The sequence below is a fragment of the Balaenoptera borealis genome (assembly GCF_965194805.1).
Source record: "Balaenoptera borealis genome assembly, chromosome: 5".
NCBI lineage: Eukaryota > Metazoa > Chordata > Mammalia > Artiodactyla > Balaenopteridae > Balaenoptera > Balaenoptera borealis.
The window spans coordinates 84,418,099-84,437,784 of NC_138862.1; the positions used below are offsets into that span (position 1 = coordinate 84,418,099).

General features: G+C 34.6%; 1 protein-coding gene across 4 annotated transcripts in view; it reads left to right on the forward strand.

Annotated features, from left to right (window-relative positions):
- DCUN1D1 (defective in cullin neddylation 1 domain containing 1) overlaps positions 1-18,125 on the forward strand; it is a 30,409-nt gene extending 12,284 nt beyond the window's left edge. For 2 of the 4 annotated variants that reach the window (XM_082394221.1, XM_082394220.1), the window contains exons 2-7: positions 16-232; positions 1,450-1,618; positions 3,834-3,964; positions 13,561-13,643; positions 13,888-13,984; positions 15,325-18,125. In XM_082394221.1, the coding sequence (XP_082250347.1) occupies positions 16-232; positions 1,450-1,618; positions 3,834-3,964; positions 13,561-13,643; positions 13,888-13,984; positions 15,325-15,404 (777 nt within the window). In that variant the 3' untranslated portion in view covers positions 15,405-18,125. Of the gene's footprint in view, positions 1-15; positions 233-1,449; positions 1,619-3,833; positions 3,965-10,437; positions 10,522-13,319; positions 13,450-13,560; positions 13,644-13,887; positions 13,985-15,324 lie in introns of those variants that run through there. The other 2 variants (XM_082394223.1, XM_082394222.1) reach the window with 2 other exon arrangements.
- The last annotated feature ends 1,561 nt before the right edge of the window (positions 18,126-19,686 follow it).

Sequence of the window (19,686 nt, forward strand, 5' to 3'; positions counted from 1 at the left end):
TTCTGGTTTCAATAGAACAAGTTGAAATCATCGCAGAAGGATAAAGTTCGTCAGTTTATGATCTTCACACAATCTAGTGAAAAAACAGCAGTAAGTTGTCTGTCTCAAAATGACTGGAAGTTAGATGTTGCAACAGACAATTTTTTCCAAAATCCTGAACTTTATATACGAGAGAGTGTAAAAGGATCATTGGACAGGAAGAAGTTAGAACAACTATACAATAGATACAAAGGTGAGTGTTTGCTTGTGACTTTAAATATTTTGAACGAGGTTTTGCAAATTTACATGCTTCTTGTGAGAAATCAAATGATACAGAGACCATTAATTGGGTGGATACAGAGCTCTTTAGATCTTAGAATTACTTTAAGAAATCTGAAAAATTATTTTCCTCTTTTCACTAAAATTTCTTCTTAATGTCTTTATTTCCTCACCCTTTATCCGCCCCCCCCCCCCCCCCCCCCCCCCCCCCGCTTTCCTCCTTTGTGATCCAATTTGAGAATGGGGGCTGGGGGGACAAGGTTTTTTCCTTCCTTTTCTTATAAAACTCAGCTGCCTAATAATTTTAATAACCTTTAAATAATTATAAAGTAATATACACTTAAAAAGTTAATACAGAATAGATTGAATAAAGAAAAAGTTAATAGTTTCTCCATCTCTTGCTTATTTATTCTCCTGAGGGAACCAATATTTAATAGCCTGGTGTCCAACTTTCTGTGTCTTTTATGTTTATGCAGAAATATATATGCAGAGTTATTTCAAAATTTTTCCAAAAGTGGGATTATATTTTATGCATAGCTCATGCCCCAAAAATCAAAGGATGTGCAAATTTTTTATTCCTAGAGATGTTAGCAAATCACATTTGACAACAGTGTACGAGTGCCTCTTTCTTCTTGTATTTGTATTTAAATGTCTGCTGTCTGAAAAGTAAATATTGATAGTTGGAGGTTTTCTTCTTTAATTTGAACAACAGGTGTTTGTATTGTGATTAAAATTGAATTGCAGAGTTTATGTTTTTTTTGATATTCTTTAAGAAGTGATTTCTGTAGTGAAATGAACTTTAAGAAAAAAAGAATTTCTGTGTATAATACTGTTTAGAATGCCTCTGTAAAATGTGGCTATGTTCAGTGAAAATCCTTCATCCCTATATAGGAATGTCTGATTTTCTGAATGTGTGTTAAGTATGGAACTTTTTTCATATGAATAAATGAGACTTAAAAATCAGGTGTCTATCTGGATATATATCTTGCTGTTAATTGTAAGAATGCTGTTTCAGGGGCAAAGTGGCTTTAAATATTACAGGGGGAAAATATCTCAGAGCAATATTGCTTCATACTTTTGGTCTATTGTGATCATTTAAAAAAATGGAATATAAAGCAATACCTTTCTCAGTTTCAGGAGTAGCACAGTAAAGTATGGCACTGATTTCATGTTGCATTGTTGTTTTTGAAGATCCTCAAGATGAAAATAAAATTGGAATAGATGGTATACAGCAGTTCTGTGATGATCTGGCACTGGATCCAGCCAGCATTAGTGTGTTGATCATCGCGTGGAAGTTCAGAGCAGCAACGCAGTGTGAGTTCTCCAAACAGGAGTTCATGGACGGCATGACAGAATTAGGGTGAGTGTATAATTACCATAGGAAATTAGGTACATTACTGTGAGAATTACTGTGGAACTGACATTCGTGCCCCCAAGCATTGCTATAAATAGAAATGGGCTAATATGCTAGTTCCTTCCCATGTCAAGTTATTTGTGTAGTTAGTACAACCTACTCTATTTGCATTATGCTTTTATCATTTGTTTCTAAGGGAGATTGACTAATGTTAAAATTACTGTGCTTTAATATTTTACATGGGTAAGTGAAATGAGCAAGTTTTAAGTTATTTCCTAATGTGAGGCTGTGAACTCTGAATTTATAAACAAACTCCTAGAATTTAAAATCTTGGAAGTTACTAATCACTTTGTGTTCTGCATAGACCTGGACAACTGATTAGCTAAATGTCTTGGTATAAATAGATTGAAAAGTCACAGGTAGCGGTTTTACCTGTGGCCTTTAGTTGTCTGTATTTGATGAAGCTCCAAAAGTATTCAATTTGTGGATCGGTAACAGGCTGCCCTTTCTGTTTTTAGTGGGTGCTTTTGAATGATAATAGCTAAACACTTTTTGAACGTTTATTTTCTTTCAGGAACTATGCTAAATAAGTACTTCACCTACCACTTCAGAACAACTTTGTGAGAGAAGTGGTGTTTATATCCGCATTTTAGAGATGAGGAAATGGAGGTACAGAGGAACTAGAGAGGTAGTATTAAAGCCAGGATTTGGGCTCAGGCATTCTGATTCTTGGGCCTGAGGGACATTGTAATCAGTCAGGGTCCAGGCAAGACACACAAACCATACCAGTAATTTGAGCAGGGTAAATTTAAAAAACTGTTTTATTGTGTAAATGAGGTAAAAGAAAACTCTAAGCATAACGAAGGTGGCAGTTGCAAGAAGCTGCCATCACTCCTGGAACAGAGGGAAGGAAACAAGGAAGGAGCCTAGACACTTAAGAGGATCCCGGCAAGGCTGAGATTCCGACCCCAGAAAACAGTGCGTAGCTGCTGTAGGAGCACGCTGCTTGCCTTGCCTGCTTCTCTGGTGGAGAAGAAGGTCGCTAGGGGCCACTTGCTGCAGAGTCGTGCAAGTTGCCTCCATTGGTGAACACTGCAGGGACCTCCCAACACGCTGAAACCCTTGCTCTGTGCAGAAAACAGACTGGGATAAGAAAAGTTCCTTCGTCCTCTTCCAGCCTTTCATCGCCCTCTCTTGGTAGAACCTAATAGTGAGCCAGCTGGCAAGAAAAATGAAGTTTCACAATTTATAGTCCACTGCAGATAGTCACAAAGTAGGGCAAAGAAGGGTGAGTTTAAAGCTGAGAGACAATAAATTAATAACTGGCCTAGCCACTATGTTCTACAGCCAAAGCCAGCCTTATCCTGAACTTGCTGAAATGTTCTATGCTAGGACAGGTTTCATTAGAACTCTCTTTTTTTAAATTTTTTTTCCATTTAAAAGTGAGTTCATGTAAAATGTATTGAACTTCCAAATCAAAATTTTAATTTACAAACTAATAATCTGGGAGGTGTTATAAAGAGCATGGAAGGAGCATAAAAGCAAAAATGATTTGAAGGAAAAAGAGTGGAATGCTTGGTTTGTGGAATCTATAACAGATCGAAGATTTCTACCTTATGGCTGTTATGTGGAAAGTAGGACTTGGTACTTGGACCCTTTCAGCTCCTTGGAAATTGAATGCTTTGCACATATAGAGAAAGTTTAATACTGATTTGAGGTAACTTCAGTTGGAGATGGTTAGAGATGATGTTTATTATGATACTTTGTATATATCAAGAAGTTTTCAAGAGGAATGCTTGTTTCCTCACCTAGTCAAGACACTGTGCTTTCAATTTGTTTGGAAGCTAGACATGTGATTTGTTACCATGTAAGGAATATCTACTACAGTTTGAATTGATGATTGTAAAGCTGATTACTATACATTCTCATCTGTTTGCTACAGCTGACTTCTACCATTTGGGTGTGTTGACAGTCCAGTGAATTACATAATTAAAAGTAATAGCCCATTTCTTTTAAAAATAGTAGTTATTTCTAACATTTAATCACCCCAGATCTTTTCTTCCTCCATCTAACCCCATACTTGTTTATGTAATGTAAAAAGATGAAAATTTAATGGAGTTTTTAAGAAGAAGTTCTATGAAATATAAACTGTTGTAGGAATAAATGTTCTTAATATATAGTGAAAAAGTTTATCTTTTATAAACTTAATTTTACAATATAGATGTGACAGCATAGAAAAACTAAAGGCCCAGATACCCAAGATGGAACAAGAATTGAAAGAACCAGGACGATTTAAGGATTTTTACCAGTTTACTTTTAATTTTGCAAAGAATCCAGGACAAAAAGGATTAGGTAAGAATTTTTAAAAATTATATTTGGTGTTTCAAATATATTCAAATACATTGACAGCATCACGTTTGTAATAGAAAGTTCTATGTTTTGAGCATAAAGTCATTATCAGTTACTGAAAAATACTGAGAAACAGTGAACTTCTAGTTAATCAGAAAATACCCTGCCTATTCAATAACAGGGTTACCCTGGATACTATATGTGAACCACTGATTTTTTTTTTTTTTTTTTTAAGAACTACAATACAGAAAATAGTTGTTAAAATTCCACTGACATAGGTATGTATGTTTGATCGTTTATTTTTCAGAAGATATTATAGGATCTTAGGATCATAAGTTTTTCACTATGTATCTGTTGAAATAGCATTGTAAGATTTCTGAGTCACAGAATGCCAGATAAATGTATTCTTTTTTGGTGTGAATTATTTGGAAACTATAAGAAAGAATAAAAAAATGATTGTCATTCATAATCTTATCCAGAAATAGCCACTGTTAACAGTTTAGATCAGTCAGTTTATACTGTAGAAACAACCACACATTTGCTTTGAGGATGGCTAAGGGAAGTGAAGGTAAAAGCTACAGTGTAATTTGCAGATTATTCAGAAAAAGTAGACAGTAGCACATAATGCAAAACAATAAATATGAGTGTGAGCGTTTTAGATAAAAGGAGAAATGAGCAAAAGCAGGAATGGTTGGGAAATGCTTCCTGGGCAAGAAGTGATGAGAACTAAAGGATTTGATATTTGGGCAAGGGATGATGAAAAATGTTCCAGGGAGAGGATAGTTATGAATGAAGGTCTAAGACTTCAGAAATAAGCTTGGCTTCTTTGTGGAAGAGAGAAAATGATTTGATTTTAGTGGGAATGTTTGTTTGGAGCTTAAATTGGTGAGATAAGGCTTCTTTTAAAAACAGGACAGAAAGGCTTAAATTGGAATTTACGGGCAGTGGGGATGCACTGAAGATGATGGTGGCAGGAGCAGCCATTTAGTGTGAGCTTTTGGTGTGCCTGGCAGCGTGCTAAGTTCTGTACATACACTGCCTCGTTTAGTGCTTAACAGCCTTATGAGTTATTCATTCTTTCATTCAGTAATTCACCAGCTGCCATGCGCCGGTCATAGAGTGCTAGACATTTTTTATCCTTATTTGGCAGATGAGGAAACTGAGGCACGGCAAGTTAAATAACTTACCCAATGATGGAAGTGAGTTTTTGATTTTGAAGATACAGTAGTTGGAGAGGCTAATAGGGGCCTCTTGTACGAATCATTCTTTATATTTTATATTAGAGAGAAAAAAAGCTTTGAGAAAAGGATTATGTGAATAGGAATTAGACTGAGGAAGTGACTGAAAGCTAGTAGAAGGGATGAATATACAACGTTTGTATTTGAGAATTGGCCTAAAGAGTGACTAAATGTGACTGAATTAAGATTTACAAAATACCTATTAAGCAAAATTCGAAATAATGAAGTCTCCTTTCCAGTTAATTTAGGTTGCATCTTATTCTGTTTGTTTTTGCAGGCAAAATAAGCTGGGATTCCTAGTGTTAGTTTCTCTATCTTGTATCTGTGGCCACAAATTAACTGGGCTATTTTTTCTAGTCTCCTCTTGTATTCCTACAAATAAAAACCAATTAACGTCTTCGAACTTACATGTATATACTAAAAGAATTATTTCTTTGTGTTTAGAAATGTAGCACAATGTTTTGATACCATTAGAGAAAATGTTTTGAATCTCAAGTGTTGATTTAAAGGGGCTGAACCTATTCCTTAGTTATAACCCTACCCCTTACTAGAGCACAAAATAAATGATGTTTTTGGGTGACTATGTAGTCTTGATATTGAATCTTAGTTTTTATTATATTTGGTGAAGATAAAGTAAAATTAACATTTTTATAGCTGTTTGATATATCAATATGATGATAAATTGGAATTTTAGATTACAGGAAAAGTTGAGAAAAATATTGTGCTGAAGAATTCGATTTTAAAATTATGTTTTATTCTATTATGTAGTAAGTATTGAGCTTAAGAAAAATGTAACATTGTTTAATGGGTATAGAGTTTCTGTTTTGTAAGATGAAGAGTTCTGGAGATTCATTGTACAACACCGTGAATGTAACTAACACTACTGAACTGTACACTGAAAAATGGTTAAGATGATAAATTTTATGTGTATTTAACCACAATTTAGAAGTTGTTTTAAAAAAAGCCCCGAACCATAGAATATACAGCACAGAGTGAGCCCTGATGTAAAATACTGGACTTTAGTTAATAATATTGGCTCATCAGTTATAAGAAATATACCACACTAAAACAGTATCTTAAAAATAGTGGAAATGGGGGGAATGTGGGGTAAAGGTATATGGGAACTCTGTACTTTCTGCTCAGTTTTTCCATAAACCTAAAACTAAAAAAGTCTTAATTTAGAAAAAAAGAAAAAATGTAATAAAAGACAAATCATAATTTCTCTTTTTGTTTTGCATTGGTATTGGGTGTCAGGAAATGTAATGACTTGCTTAGTTGAAGAACTTAATTAAAAAGAAAACAGTTTTCTTGACAGCCTTTCTAAGGGTTCACAGGGCTCTTAAATTATAATATTTGGCAGAAAGGAATTATGAGATCGTAGGAGAGGAGGTGAGGCCCAAACAAATTGGCAAAGAGTGACAGTGACAGCACTGCAGTTTATTTATAAATAGCTGTGCTAATTCTAATGAGAGCTGGTGTTTTCCATATTTTCTCATTTTCTATAACCTTATTTCTTGTGACACCAGGATAGGGTACTTCCTCTGTCACCATCTGCTTCAGTCACCTGCCATTTCTGATGGTCTTCTGAATCTTAAATTTGAAAGGGATTTCATAAGTCCTGTGTTAAATCTAACCTGTGCAAAGTAGCACCTGTACCTGATGCTCATTTAGCTTTTATGTTTGAATATACAGGGCGGGGATTGAACACACATTGTTTTAGAAAGTGGTCCATTCTTATCACAGAATACTCTTCCTTGCTATCACAAAGTTTTTCCTTATTAAGCTAACATCTTTGTCTTTATAACTTTTACCTTTGTTCTTATTTGACCTTTGCTGCAGCACAAAGGAAGTCTAACCATTTTTTTTCTCATTTATCCCTTCTCCTTTTTTTCAGGTCAGCATTCCAAATTTTAACTGTTCTTCATTTGAAAAGACCTTTGTTATTCCGTTGCTGTCACCCCTAGATAACATTTCCAGTTTCTCAGTTTCTCTCAAAATAGAGTTCTTAAAGCTGATCATAATACTCCAGAAGGAGGCTGTTTAATGTAGAATACTATGGGTCTGTTATTTTTTGCGAGACTGTTCATTCTATTAATTTGTTCAAAAATTACATTTGTTTTTTACAGCCATGGTATTTTTAGGACCATCCTGAACTTTCTTAAAGTCTGTAGGTTATTTTCTTATAAACTGTTGTGGTTCAGCTAGAATGTTATACCTGTGCAGTTGATTTAAACATTTTTAACATTACTTGTTAAACATTTATTTAATATTCAGAAATAATTTTATAGAGTGTTTTTAATGTGTATTTTCATTTACGTAATCCCATTTGCTTCTCATAACAACCGTTGGAGCTAAGTAAAAAACCTCTTTGTCATAAAGATGAGGAAACTCATGGTCAGAGAGGCTGACTTATTAAGGTCACGTAACTTTAGAGTTGGTAGAATTGGGACTCAACCTCAGATCTTCTGATTCCACATTTTATATTCTTTTTATTATATTATGTTGTGCTAACTATAGATATCTCTAGGTAAATTAAGACTTTGTGAATAGGATTTTAAATCCCCATTCATCCTCCCTAGTGAGTTGGCAACATTTTGTTCCCCTTAGGGATGGTGTTTGGATCCAGTCTCAATTCATTTCCATATTCATCTGTCATTCAATTGATCATCTTTTATGAAACAGCACGTTGCCCTTGTTGATTCAGTTTGAAAGAATGACACTGGGATTACCTCTGTTTGCATTTTTAATTTTATTATAAGGGCTTAAGGATTCATTCTTCAAGTATCTCAATTTTAGGTAATACTATTTTTTTTTAAAATTTTATTTATTTATTTATTTATTCATTTATTTATGGCTGTGTTGGGTCTTCGTTTTCTGTGCGAGGGCTTTCTCTAGTTGCGGCAAGTGGGGGCCACTCTTCATCACGGTGCGCGGGCCTCTCACTATCGCGGCCTCTCTTGTTGCGGAGCACAGGCTCCAGACGCGCAGGCTCAGTAATTGTGGCTCACGGGCCTAGCTGCTCGGCGGCATGTGGGATCTTCCCAGATCAGGGCTCGAACCCGTGTCCCCTGCATTGGCAGCCAGATTCTCAACCACTGCGCCACCAGGGAAGCCCCAGGTAATACTATTATTAGGACTTGCTTGTGTCTTTTTCTCTGTGTTATCCTTCTGTTTATTCTAACTGCTGTTGTTGGTTCTTGTTACATTATTATTGACTTAGTTCTCTTTCCAATACTGCTTCAGAATCTATAATAGTAATTTTTAAAATTATTAAAAATAAACAGTAGTAATAGTAAGGACACGTTATTTACCAGGCACTGTTCCAATGTTTTAGGTGTATTCACTCGTTTAATTATTACAACAACCCTGTGAGGGTAGGTACTGTAATCTTTTTTTAAACTGAATTACCGAGAGGTGAACTTAGTTGCCCGAGGCTACTTAATTAGTGGTGGAGTTGAGATTTAAGAGGCTAAACTACTATATTAAACCACTTCTCTCTAGCTGGGCTATTCCTTTGTCACTCAGACATTTCTAACTAAAGGGCAGCCTGCCTTCCTTCCTTCCTTCCTTCCTTCCTTCCTTCCTTCCTTCCTTCCTTCCTTCCCTCCCTCCCTTCTTCCTCTCTCCCTCCCTCCCTCTCTCCCTTCCTCCCTTCCTTTCTGTTTTTTTTTTTGTGTGTGTGTGGCCGTACCGTGCGGCTTACAGGATTTTAGTTCCCTGACCAGGGATTGAACCTGGGGCCCTGGCAGTGAGAGTGCTGAATCCTAACCACTGGACCACCAGGGAATTCCCTAAAGGGCAGTTTTTCATATGCTTGTGGCAATTGACATTTTATCCCTGTACAACTTAATCTTGTGTGTTTCAGCTCCTAATAATAACTTATTAATCTTTTTGAATATTCCTGTTTCATCCAAAAACATTTATTGGCTGGTTACTCTGAGAGCATGGAGTTAGGAACATCTTAAGTCTGTCTGGGTGAGTTTGCAAAGTCTTCACAAAGATTGTAATTTTTGAGCCTTGAAGAATGAATATATGTTTTCAAAGCCAAAAGAAAAAGAAGCCATCTCTAATGTGGAGAGATTAGCAAGTTCAGTTGCTTAGAGGTGAGAGACATAGCACCTTTGAGAAACTTCAAGTAAGTTCATTTGACTAGAAATGTAGATTTTTATCTGAAGGCAGTAGGAAATATTGCAGATTTTAAAAAGTTAATAGACTTTATTTTTTGAACTGCTTTAGATTTACAGCAAAATTGAACAGAAGGTACAGAGATTTCCCAACTACTCCCTTCCTCCACACATGCATAGCTTCTCCCATTATCAAACCCCCACCAGAATGGTACGTTTGTTACAGTTGTACCTACATTGACACATCATTATCATCCAAAGTTCAACTTCACAGTAGGGTTCACTCTTTTTTTCTTTTTTTAATTTTATTGAAATATAGTTGATGTACAATGTTGTGTTAGTTTCTGGTGTATAGCAAAGTAATTCAGTTACATATATATGGGATACATATAAGATTCTTTTCCATTATAGGTTATTACAAGATATTGAGTATAGTTCCCTGTGCTATACAGTAGGTCCTTGTTGGTTCTCTACTCCATATATAGTAGTGTGTATATCTTAATCCCATACTCCTAATTTATCCCTCCCCTAGGGTTCACTGTTAATGTTGTACATTCTATGAGTTTGGACAAATATATAATCACATGTATCCACCATAATAGCTTCATACAGAGAAGTTTCACTCTCCCTAATAAACCTCTGCTCTGCCTGTTCATCCTTTCCTCCCTCCTTACCCCTGGCAACCACTGATCTTTTTACTCTCTCCATAGCTTTGCCTTTTCCAGAATGTCATATAGTTGGAATCATGCAGTATGTAGCCTTTGCAGATTGACTTCTTTCACTTGATAATATTATGCATTTGTTTTCCTCCGTATCTTTTCATGGCTTGATAGCTCATTTCATTTTGGCACTGAATAATTTTCCTTCATCTGGATGTACCACAGTTTATATATCTGTCTACCTACTAAAGGACATCTTGGTTGCTTCCAAGTTTTGGCAGTTATGACTTCTGTAAACATCCATGAGCAGGTTTTTGTGTGGATATAAGTTTTCAGTTCATTTGGGAAAATACCCAGGAGTGTGATTGCTGGATTGTATGGTAAGCGTATGTTTAGTTTTGTAAGAAACTGCCAAACTGTTCCAAAGTGGCTGTACTATTTTGCATTCCCACCAGCAGTGAATGAGAGCTCCTGTTGCTCCACATCCTCGCCAGCATTTGGTGTTGTCAATGTTTTGGATTTTGGCCATTCCAAAAGGAGTGTAGTGGTATCTCGTTGTTTTAATCATTGAAGAATTTTAACATGGAAGTGAAACCAAATTTATATGCCTGAAAGGTCCATCTGAAAGCAGTGTGGTCCTTTAAAAGGTGTGGAGGCAGAACTAGAGGAAGAGAAATTGGTTATGAAGCTGTTGCAGTGATTTAGCTAGACATGAAGAGGACCCTAGCATAGGCCCTAGCAAGGGATGGAGAAGAGAGAGAGATTTAAAAGGTACTTAGAAGCCGAAATGAGAAAGCTTTGATTGAAAGTGTGATGAGGAAGTTAGTCTTAACCCCCATTTGGGGATATTTGGAAATGGGGGGGGTATTTTTGGTATTGTTATAATGACTGAGGGTTTCTACTGGGATTAGGGGTCTGCTAAATGACCTGCAGTGCATAGGACTTCATTTCCTTACAATGAAAAATTGTGTTTCATTGAGAAACACTGTAGGGTGATGACATTCATTGAGAGAAAAGAAAATGGTAGGTCTATAGAGGTAAGATGAGTTCAGTTTGAGCCCTGTTGAATTTGAGTTGTTTGTGGATATCCAGTTGAAGATGTCCTTAGGCAATTAGATGTAAGAATCTAGAATATAGAGAGAGCAGTTTCAGATTTAGGACTTGGTAGAGATGGTTTGAGCGTATAACTTGAAAAAAGGTAAAGGTTTGAAAAATCTACTGAGAGAAGTAGAGGTGGTTATTGCTGACGTACAGTGTTATAGAACATCAACATTTAATGGACGAATGGAGGAAGAGGAGCAGTAAAAGAAAATAAGGCCAGAGAGGACAGAGGAAAATCAATAGAGTGATACCATTAAGGCTGAAAGAAGCGACAGTTCCATCCAGGAGGTGTACTCAATTTTGTCAAAGACAGCAGAGAGCCAAGTAAACTAAGGACTTACAGGTTTATTTGGCAACCAGAAGGGCTTGGTGACCCTTCAGAGATTACTTTCAGTGGGGTGAGTGACGGAGGTGGACACTAGTTTATAGAATTAAAATGTGTGGTAGGTGAGGAAATTGGACAATGAATGTAGATTACAAAGCGTTCTTTTAACTACCTGAACTTTCAAACATCATATATGTACACTCCTATTCTTTTAAGATTCTTAGGTTAGTATATCAGCTGAGAAATGGGCATTTATAGGTGTCTCATGGTTTACAGTTATTTGAATATTTCATTGTTTCTCATCCTTATTTTCTAAAAATTAATTGAAAAGGGAAAAAAATGCTAACACTAGTAATAAGCTTAGTTCTCATAAATTTAATACATTTGAAGTGAAGAAGGATATCATTAAGCATGCTAATAACAGCAAATCCTACTATACATGCTAATAACAGCGATCTTACTGCACTTAAGATAGACAATTATATGTTTGGTTGGTAAAGAAAACAATAAAATTAAAGAACCTGGAAGGAATATTTGGTATAGAGCTTTAAAGACTGCAAAGATTAAAAAGGAATTGTGATTAGGGATTGTTGTCATATTTCTAGTTCTCTTAAAACATGGGGATCTGAACTTGACTTTCAGACATGTTTTCATGAGCACATTAAAAATAAAAGTAGAAGACTCCATGTACTCTCTCAAGATGATCTGTGAAGGGAAGGAGAAAGAGGGTAGCTTGTAAGGGAATGGAGAGATACAAGAAAGATTTATTAAAGGTAGGTGATAACTTGAGCATGTTCCTTTGTGGAGGGGAAAGCTGGAAGACAGGGCAAAGTTGAAGATACAGGGAGAGAAGAAAACTAATCAGTAGACCAGATTCCTTGAAAAAGCAGGATGGCATATTGGATCCATAATAATGGTGTTAAGGGCTTAACCTTGGATGGGAGAAGAGGCACCTTTTCCATTGAGTTTGAAGGAAGACATAATGATGCATTTGATAGTAAGTACATTGCACATGGAACCACAGGAAACTTGTTTATTCAGCAGTTTCTGAATGCCTACTGTGTGTTTCAGTCTGCTAGTTAGCGAATATGTAGTCCCTATCCTTGAAGAGGTTAGGGTCTAGTGAAGATGGGGGATTTTTTGCCTTATGTCCTATATGTTTTTTTTCAGGCAGGATGTGAGCCTTTTTGGAGTCTTTCCTAGTCTTCCATGATTCCTCAGATTATCCAGAGTAGTTTGGAGATAATATCTAAAAGGACTTTTAAGTTACTTGGGGTGTAATTTTTCCTGACCTGGAAATGTAAATTTACTCGTAAAAGCTTGACCTAACTACTTTAGTTCTTTCATAGAGATCATAGTTCTTTCTCTCTGTTGTTATGACAGATACAGTTTTTTGTCATGTGGTAATATTGCTTCTTTATCCTTATCGGCTCCAAAACCAGTTAAATAGTCATTTATATCCTCTTCATCTAACTTTTAAAAGGACAAATCTTAGTTTATTTTTAATTTTTAATATTCTTAATGGTCTCCTTGAGGATCAGTCAGCCAACAGCTTGGAGTGTAAGATTGGTTAGGATTGTGGGTAGTAATTCTTTGCGTTACAGCTTATAGGTGTACCTCAGTGATTTACAGCTGGGGGCAGTTTTGCCTCCCAGGGGACCTTCGTCAATATGTGGAGATACTTTTGGTTTTCACCACTGGGGATGGGGCAGAACTGCTCCTGGCATCTAGTGGATAGAGGCCAGGGATGCTGCTAATGCTGTAATGCATAGGACAGCTTCCCACAACAAAAAATTATCTGCCCCAAAATGTCAAAAGTGCTGAGGTCAAGAAACACTGGTGTACATTAATATTTGAATACTTATGAGCTAGTCAAACATGCTTACCTACATTATCTCATTTAAACTTCAGAAACCCCTTATGAGGTAAGTGATACCCTTCTTGCCCTGAAGGCACCATTCATTTGTGATGGAAGCAGGATACAAAGCTTGGACTTAACTCTATAGGAAATTTTTATTATGTAAGTATTCAGGACACAAGCCTTTTTTTTTTTTTTTTTTTTAAAGGCTATCTTTTGTCTTACCTGGTGTTTTTTTTTCAGGGACAAATATTCCTGACATTTGAAGTATATAATTTATTTTTAATATTACAGATCTAGAAATGGCCATTGCCTACTGGAATTTAGTGCTTAATGGAAGATTTAAATTCTTAGACTTATGGAATAAATTTTTGTTGGTAAGTTCATATTTTCTGCAGTTTGGTGTTTTCTCTAAACTTTTGTTTTGTTTGAAGATAAATTAACATTTTAAAGCATAACTAACTCATTTCAGAGCATGTAATGGACATAGAATGAAAAATTTGATTTCCAGAATTTTATTACATAGGTTGTTTTGTATTCTTGTATTTGGCATCATCTGGACTGTTTTTTTGAAACTCTTTTTAGTGATTTGGATGCTTTTTTTGGTTTGTTTTTTAATAGGAACATCATAAACGATCAATACCAAAAGATACTTGGAATCTTCTTTTAGACTTCAGTACAATGATTGCAGATGACATGTCTAATTATGATGAAGAAGGTAATGAACATTTTGCTCTACCAGTTTTTTGAAAAATTTGTCTTCTTTTATCACACACTCTTGAACTTCTTGTCTACTTCTGTTTTTCTTAGAGTTAGATTTTCCTCTTCTGAGCTTTTATTTGTGCTCTTCTGAATGTATGAAATACCTTCATCCTCCTTACCAATCTGCATTGTTTCCTTAAATACCAACTCTGTGTATTCATGTCTTCCAGAAAGGCATGAGTACTTTTCATCCATGTTTTAGATTTTCAGTTTACTTTAGGAGCCTATTCTTTTCTTAATGTACTTTTATAGTACTTGTATATGTATTTTTTGTTGTTGTCTGTTTGTTTTGTCTGTGAACTTGATTGTAAACTCCTTAAGTTTAGTGACCTTGTCCAAATGGAAACGGACTTTAGTTTCCTACTGTAGTACTCTTGGCATTCAGTAAATATTCACTGATTGAATGCTTTTCTGCTGTTTCTTCATGTATGTATAAGGATGATTCTACCATCCACTATCAGGACATGTGCTTTTGTTTTTCTGGAACTGGCAGTGATATACATTCATTTCTTCTCGCATACTTACCTAGTTCCCCTTGAGAATTAGCAGAATGTTTTTTTTTTGATATTGTTGAATAGACAGAGGTACTCTTTGAAAAATCTCTAGTAACCTTGGTGTCCTTAAAAGTGTCCTGGAACTACTTAATGTAACCAAAGATAATGTTATTTCCTTATCTTTGTTTCCATTGTCATGTATTGTCTTCTTTAAGAAGTGAGAAATGACTGATAATTGATAATTGTGCTTTCTATTAGACCTTACACAAAAGTGAAGAACTTCCTGATTTGGAGGTTGGCATAGAGGCATGTATAGAGGCATGCATATATGTAATTTAAAATCCTTTAGTAATTTATTACCATGAAATAGGTTAGAGTTTGATCCTTGCTGTTAATTTCATTTGTAAGATTGCCGCAAAGTGCAAAAAAAGATTAACTCCAACCTATTGTGCTTTCAGCAGCACTGGCAGCATGTCATCATATCAAGGTCAGATTTGACCAAATTACTTCCGTGGCCTGACTTCAGTGGCCTTCAGAAAGCCATAATATTATTAATTACCAGAAGGGTTATTTATCATTCAAGGAATTATCAAGTGTTGGAATAACAGAGAAGAAAGAAAGGAATACTCTAGGTAGAAACACTAAAGAGCTAGAAATTTGGAAGTCCTATCAGTGGGAATACGTATAATGACATACTTTAACAATTATGGGGAAGATATTTTTAAAAAATAAAGGATTCTATTAAAATGTTAGCCTTATTTCTGCTTTTCTTTCTTTCCTTTCTCCCATCCCCCCCCCACAGGAGCATGGCCCGTTCTTATTGATGACTTTGTGGAATTTGCACGCCCTCAAATTGCTGGGACAAAAAGTACAACAGTGTAGCACTAAAGGAACCTTCTAGAATGTACATAGTCTGTACAATAAATACAATGGAAAATTGCACAGTCAATTTCTGCTGGCTGGACTGAACTGAAGATCAATCCTCACAATTCAGACTGAGGGTTGAGACAAAACTTTAAGGATACATCTTGGACCATATCGTATTTCATTCTTCTAATGGTGGTTTGGGCTTGTCTTCTAGTCTGGGCCGCTCTAAACATTTATTATTCCAACATTGTGGATTTCATCTTATATCTGTGGACCATCCTAGTTTATTCTCCCATAAGTCTTAGAAGCTTTATGGTGATTTTTTTGAAGTTTCCATTCTTGCATAAAGCACAATGCTGTCTTCATCAGAAAACAGTTTGGCATAAGAATTAAACATGTGAACATCACAATTTATAAAAACTTCTTAAATATATGCTTTGGGCTAGTTGCAAAGACTATGCTGATAGCACTTCCAGTGAGAGTGATATATTTAAGTGTACCAGATCTGGAATGGTGTTTTGGTATGGGGGGATTTTTTTTTTTTCCTGGCAAATCACATGTATTGTTAACGTGAGTAGAGTATCTGTTGAAAAAAAAGTCAAAATAACCAACGTGAAAAATTTTTAGGATAACTTGGTGTGCCTACCCAAAATTTTACTGTGTTTTAGACCCTCGATTTCAGAAGGTTCCACAGAACTAGTCTGCACTTACCTTACCCATGTTTATATATAGTTGTCTTACAGGGGGTTTTATTTAGAAAAACATCTGCATAATGTTAGATTCTACTCCTGTCTACATTATGCACTCCATAATTGGATTTCATTATGATTTTGAAACGCTTATATGCCTGTCGAGTAAGTTAAACTATTTAATTTGTTTTGAATGTTTTAGACTGCTACATAATACAATATTCTAAATTTAGGCATGAGGGTTTATTTTTGTTTTTTGGGTTTTTTTTGGTCAGCGCACTATGGAACACAAATGAAATTCTCTTAATTTATAAGAAGATAGTAGGAATTAAATTTTGAAAATGGTTGTAATGAGCCATAAAGTTCAATTCTTATAGGTACTGCTCTTTCAGACAAATAGTCCATTTTTGATGACTTCTTATTTTGTTGAAATTGCTTTAACTGCTAATCACTGTGGTTGCCAAATATTTCAGGAGCAAAGATTTTCAAGCAGGCATGCACTTGATGCAAAGTACCAGTCTGGCTTCTATTTTCATAAATTATTTAATTTCTACTGTTCTTTGTTTCACTCAGATTAGCTCAGTTTTCACATCAAAGCAGAACTCTGTCTTGTACGTTTTTTTTTTTTTTTCTTCATTACAAGACCCATGAACTGCTTTCATGCTGAAAATGCTCATTTCTTTGTTCACTTCTTGACCTGTGAAGAAGGGTTTATTGCTTTCTTAAACATTTCTATAAGGCAGGTTAAAAAATGTAAAATTTCAGATATTGGATGACTGGTTTTTAGCAGGAGTAGATTTTGCTTGGTGTATCCAGGCACTCTAAGTTCTAATGTTGAAATTATCAAAGGTATGTACTTCAGAATAGCAGTACATTATAAGGTATATGCGGAAATGATTTTAAGAAACAATGATATATTAAAACTTTTTATTTACATGATTTTGAAATTGACTAGAAAGCTTTCCCCATAGATATTAATATTCTAATCATAACTTTAATTCAAGAATATGATTCTATCAAAAGAAAATTTTGAAAATTTCTATTCAGGTTACTGGAATTGGTTATTAAAAAAAGAAAAGAAAAAAGAAGAATCCTGCTGCTTTCAGTATTTCCTGATTTCATATTTGTAAATATTAAGAGGAACTTCAATTATGAAAAATTTTAAAAAGATATATATATATAAATGTACTATATTGTTTCCTGTCTTGAAGATTTTGAGTTATGGTATTGTTTTTGAATTGATTAATTAATTCCGGTATGCTGTGTTTTGAAATGAGATCCGATTAGCTTTTTTTCCCCAATATAAATTGTTTTTCATAAAAGTCTGATATTGATTCGTGGCCTAGTGCCTTGGGTTTTACAGACTTTTCCTTTTAAATGCAAGACCTTTTCAACAAAATAGTGTTTGTCATCAGTTTGGTACTAAACATTTATAATTACTATGTAATTATAAACAAAAAAATACATAAAGCTTTGAATATAATCATGTAGCATAAAAGTTAAGGTTGTTAACTCTATGATGGCATCTTAGAATTAAACAATACTATTACTAGGGCTGAAAAGAGAAGACTGATTTAATGTGGTGTGGTTATTCTGAGGACACATGTCTGGTTACAGGGAATATTTTGTACTAAAAATGCTTACACATAATGGCCGTGTGTGTGTGAGTGTGTGTGAAAGAGAGAGATTGACAGATTGAAAGAGACACACATGCTCACACACACACACACACAACTTGAATTGCTTTAATTCATTAGTGTTTCAGTCTTCATTCTGGTAAACTCCCCATGCTGATTCTTTGTTTTAAACTGAACCACAGGTACAGTTTCCTTTTTGCCAAATGTCAAAACAGGTACACATTTTACAATGTAATGCTTTTTAAATAGTAAAGTGTATAAAATTAGAAGTGCCCACATATAAAAATACTTGAGATCAAGATTATCTTTAGTGACTATCATCTGCATATCTCTGTAAGTTCAATTGTGTTTCTTACATCCCTGTCATATTACCAACAGAGGCAATAAAAGCTTCAGTGAAATTGCCATGACTAATTAAATCTTTTCACATATTATTTCAGTGTAATACTTTTAAAGACTAAAATATACCGGAAAACTTTTCCAGAAAGGATAATTATTTATGGAAAGAGCATTATAATGGCAAGTTTTGGGGAGAAAAGACATGCCAAGTCTTGTTTACTACATTTAAAATGTTTACAACTATACTGGGCTGCTTTATTTAATTAACAGTACTGTAGTTGTGTAATACGGCTTTGTAAGTATGTGTTCTTCATTAGACTTTTAAAAAGTTTTAATGAGAGAAAGAAAACTTAATAAAATAACATGGGAAATCTTTTATATAATATGCTTACTGGGGAATTCTTATTTAAGCAAGGTATACTATTTTTTTTCCTCAAAGATTTAAGTGAATGAAGTGTTCATCTATTTTTTATTTGACGATAATCAAGAGGTTTGAGTAGTTGTAGCCAGTTTAATGTGCACTTTGCTTAGATTTTTTAAAACATGTTACGATGAAGACTACGTATTGTAAACCTTCTGTAACTTTTACGTATGAATGACAGAAGAAAGTTAAACCTAATGAAAGAATTTTGGAATAAAAAAAGGAAAGTGGTGCTGGGGAAATTTATTATAGTTCACGAAGTATGCCTTTGTAAACCTGAATCAACTTTTAGCAAGAATTAATTTATGGAGTTCTAAATGTTAAATTGTGTATATTTAATAGACAATACTTACTTGACACCTCAGCAGTTTTCTTTAAATGTTACTTTATACTTTTAACAATATGATTTATATTGCATACATAGATGTTTTGATAAGATTTTATCAAATTTGATAATGTAATGATAAAATGTTTTTAAAATGTGAACTATTTAACATATAACTTAATATCTGAGGACGCAATACCTGAATTGTGATTTCTACATAATGTGATAATTAGGGTTCAAATTATGGCTCATCATTTAATTGATTATAAACGAGTATATTTCTGAACTCTTTAGTTGCCTCCATTTTTACAATCATATAGCAATAATTTCTATTTTTATTTTATAGAAATGTGGTGAAGTTATATATCATGATACCTTTACCTTTGATTTCTGAAGGGGAAGGGGTTTATATTTTGTAGTTGATAAATTTGAAAATTCCTAATAGTACAAATCCCCTTTTCCAGGTTTACCCTTACTATTTGTCCCTATTTTGGTTGAATATTTGCTTGATTTGTACCTGATTCTGGAGGCAGATAGTCCTGTTTTTTTTTTTCTTAATTCATAATACAGCTACATAAATGGTTTTACCAGAGCATTCTTGCCATCTATTTTCTTTACTGCCTGTTGGGTAATTGGCATTTCTTGCTGACAAACTCATTTATTTGACACTTTTCCACTAGGCCCAGTGTTTTGTGTTAATGTGGCTTTTGACTTCTCTTTCATTGGTCTTTTTTTAATCTGTCATAATACGGAAATTATGATAAAATGTGCACAGCCTTTGTAGTAGATGGAATTCCTAAAAAGTAATGTCTTTATTTATGGAGTTTTAAAGACAAATTATTTGGGGAATCATTTTATAATTAATCCATTTTAAAAATTGAGTTCC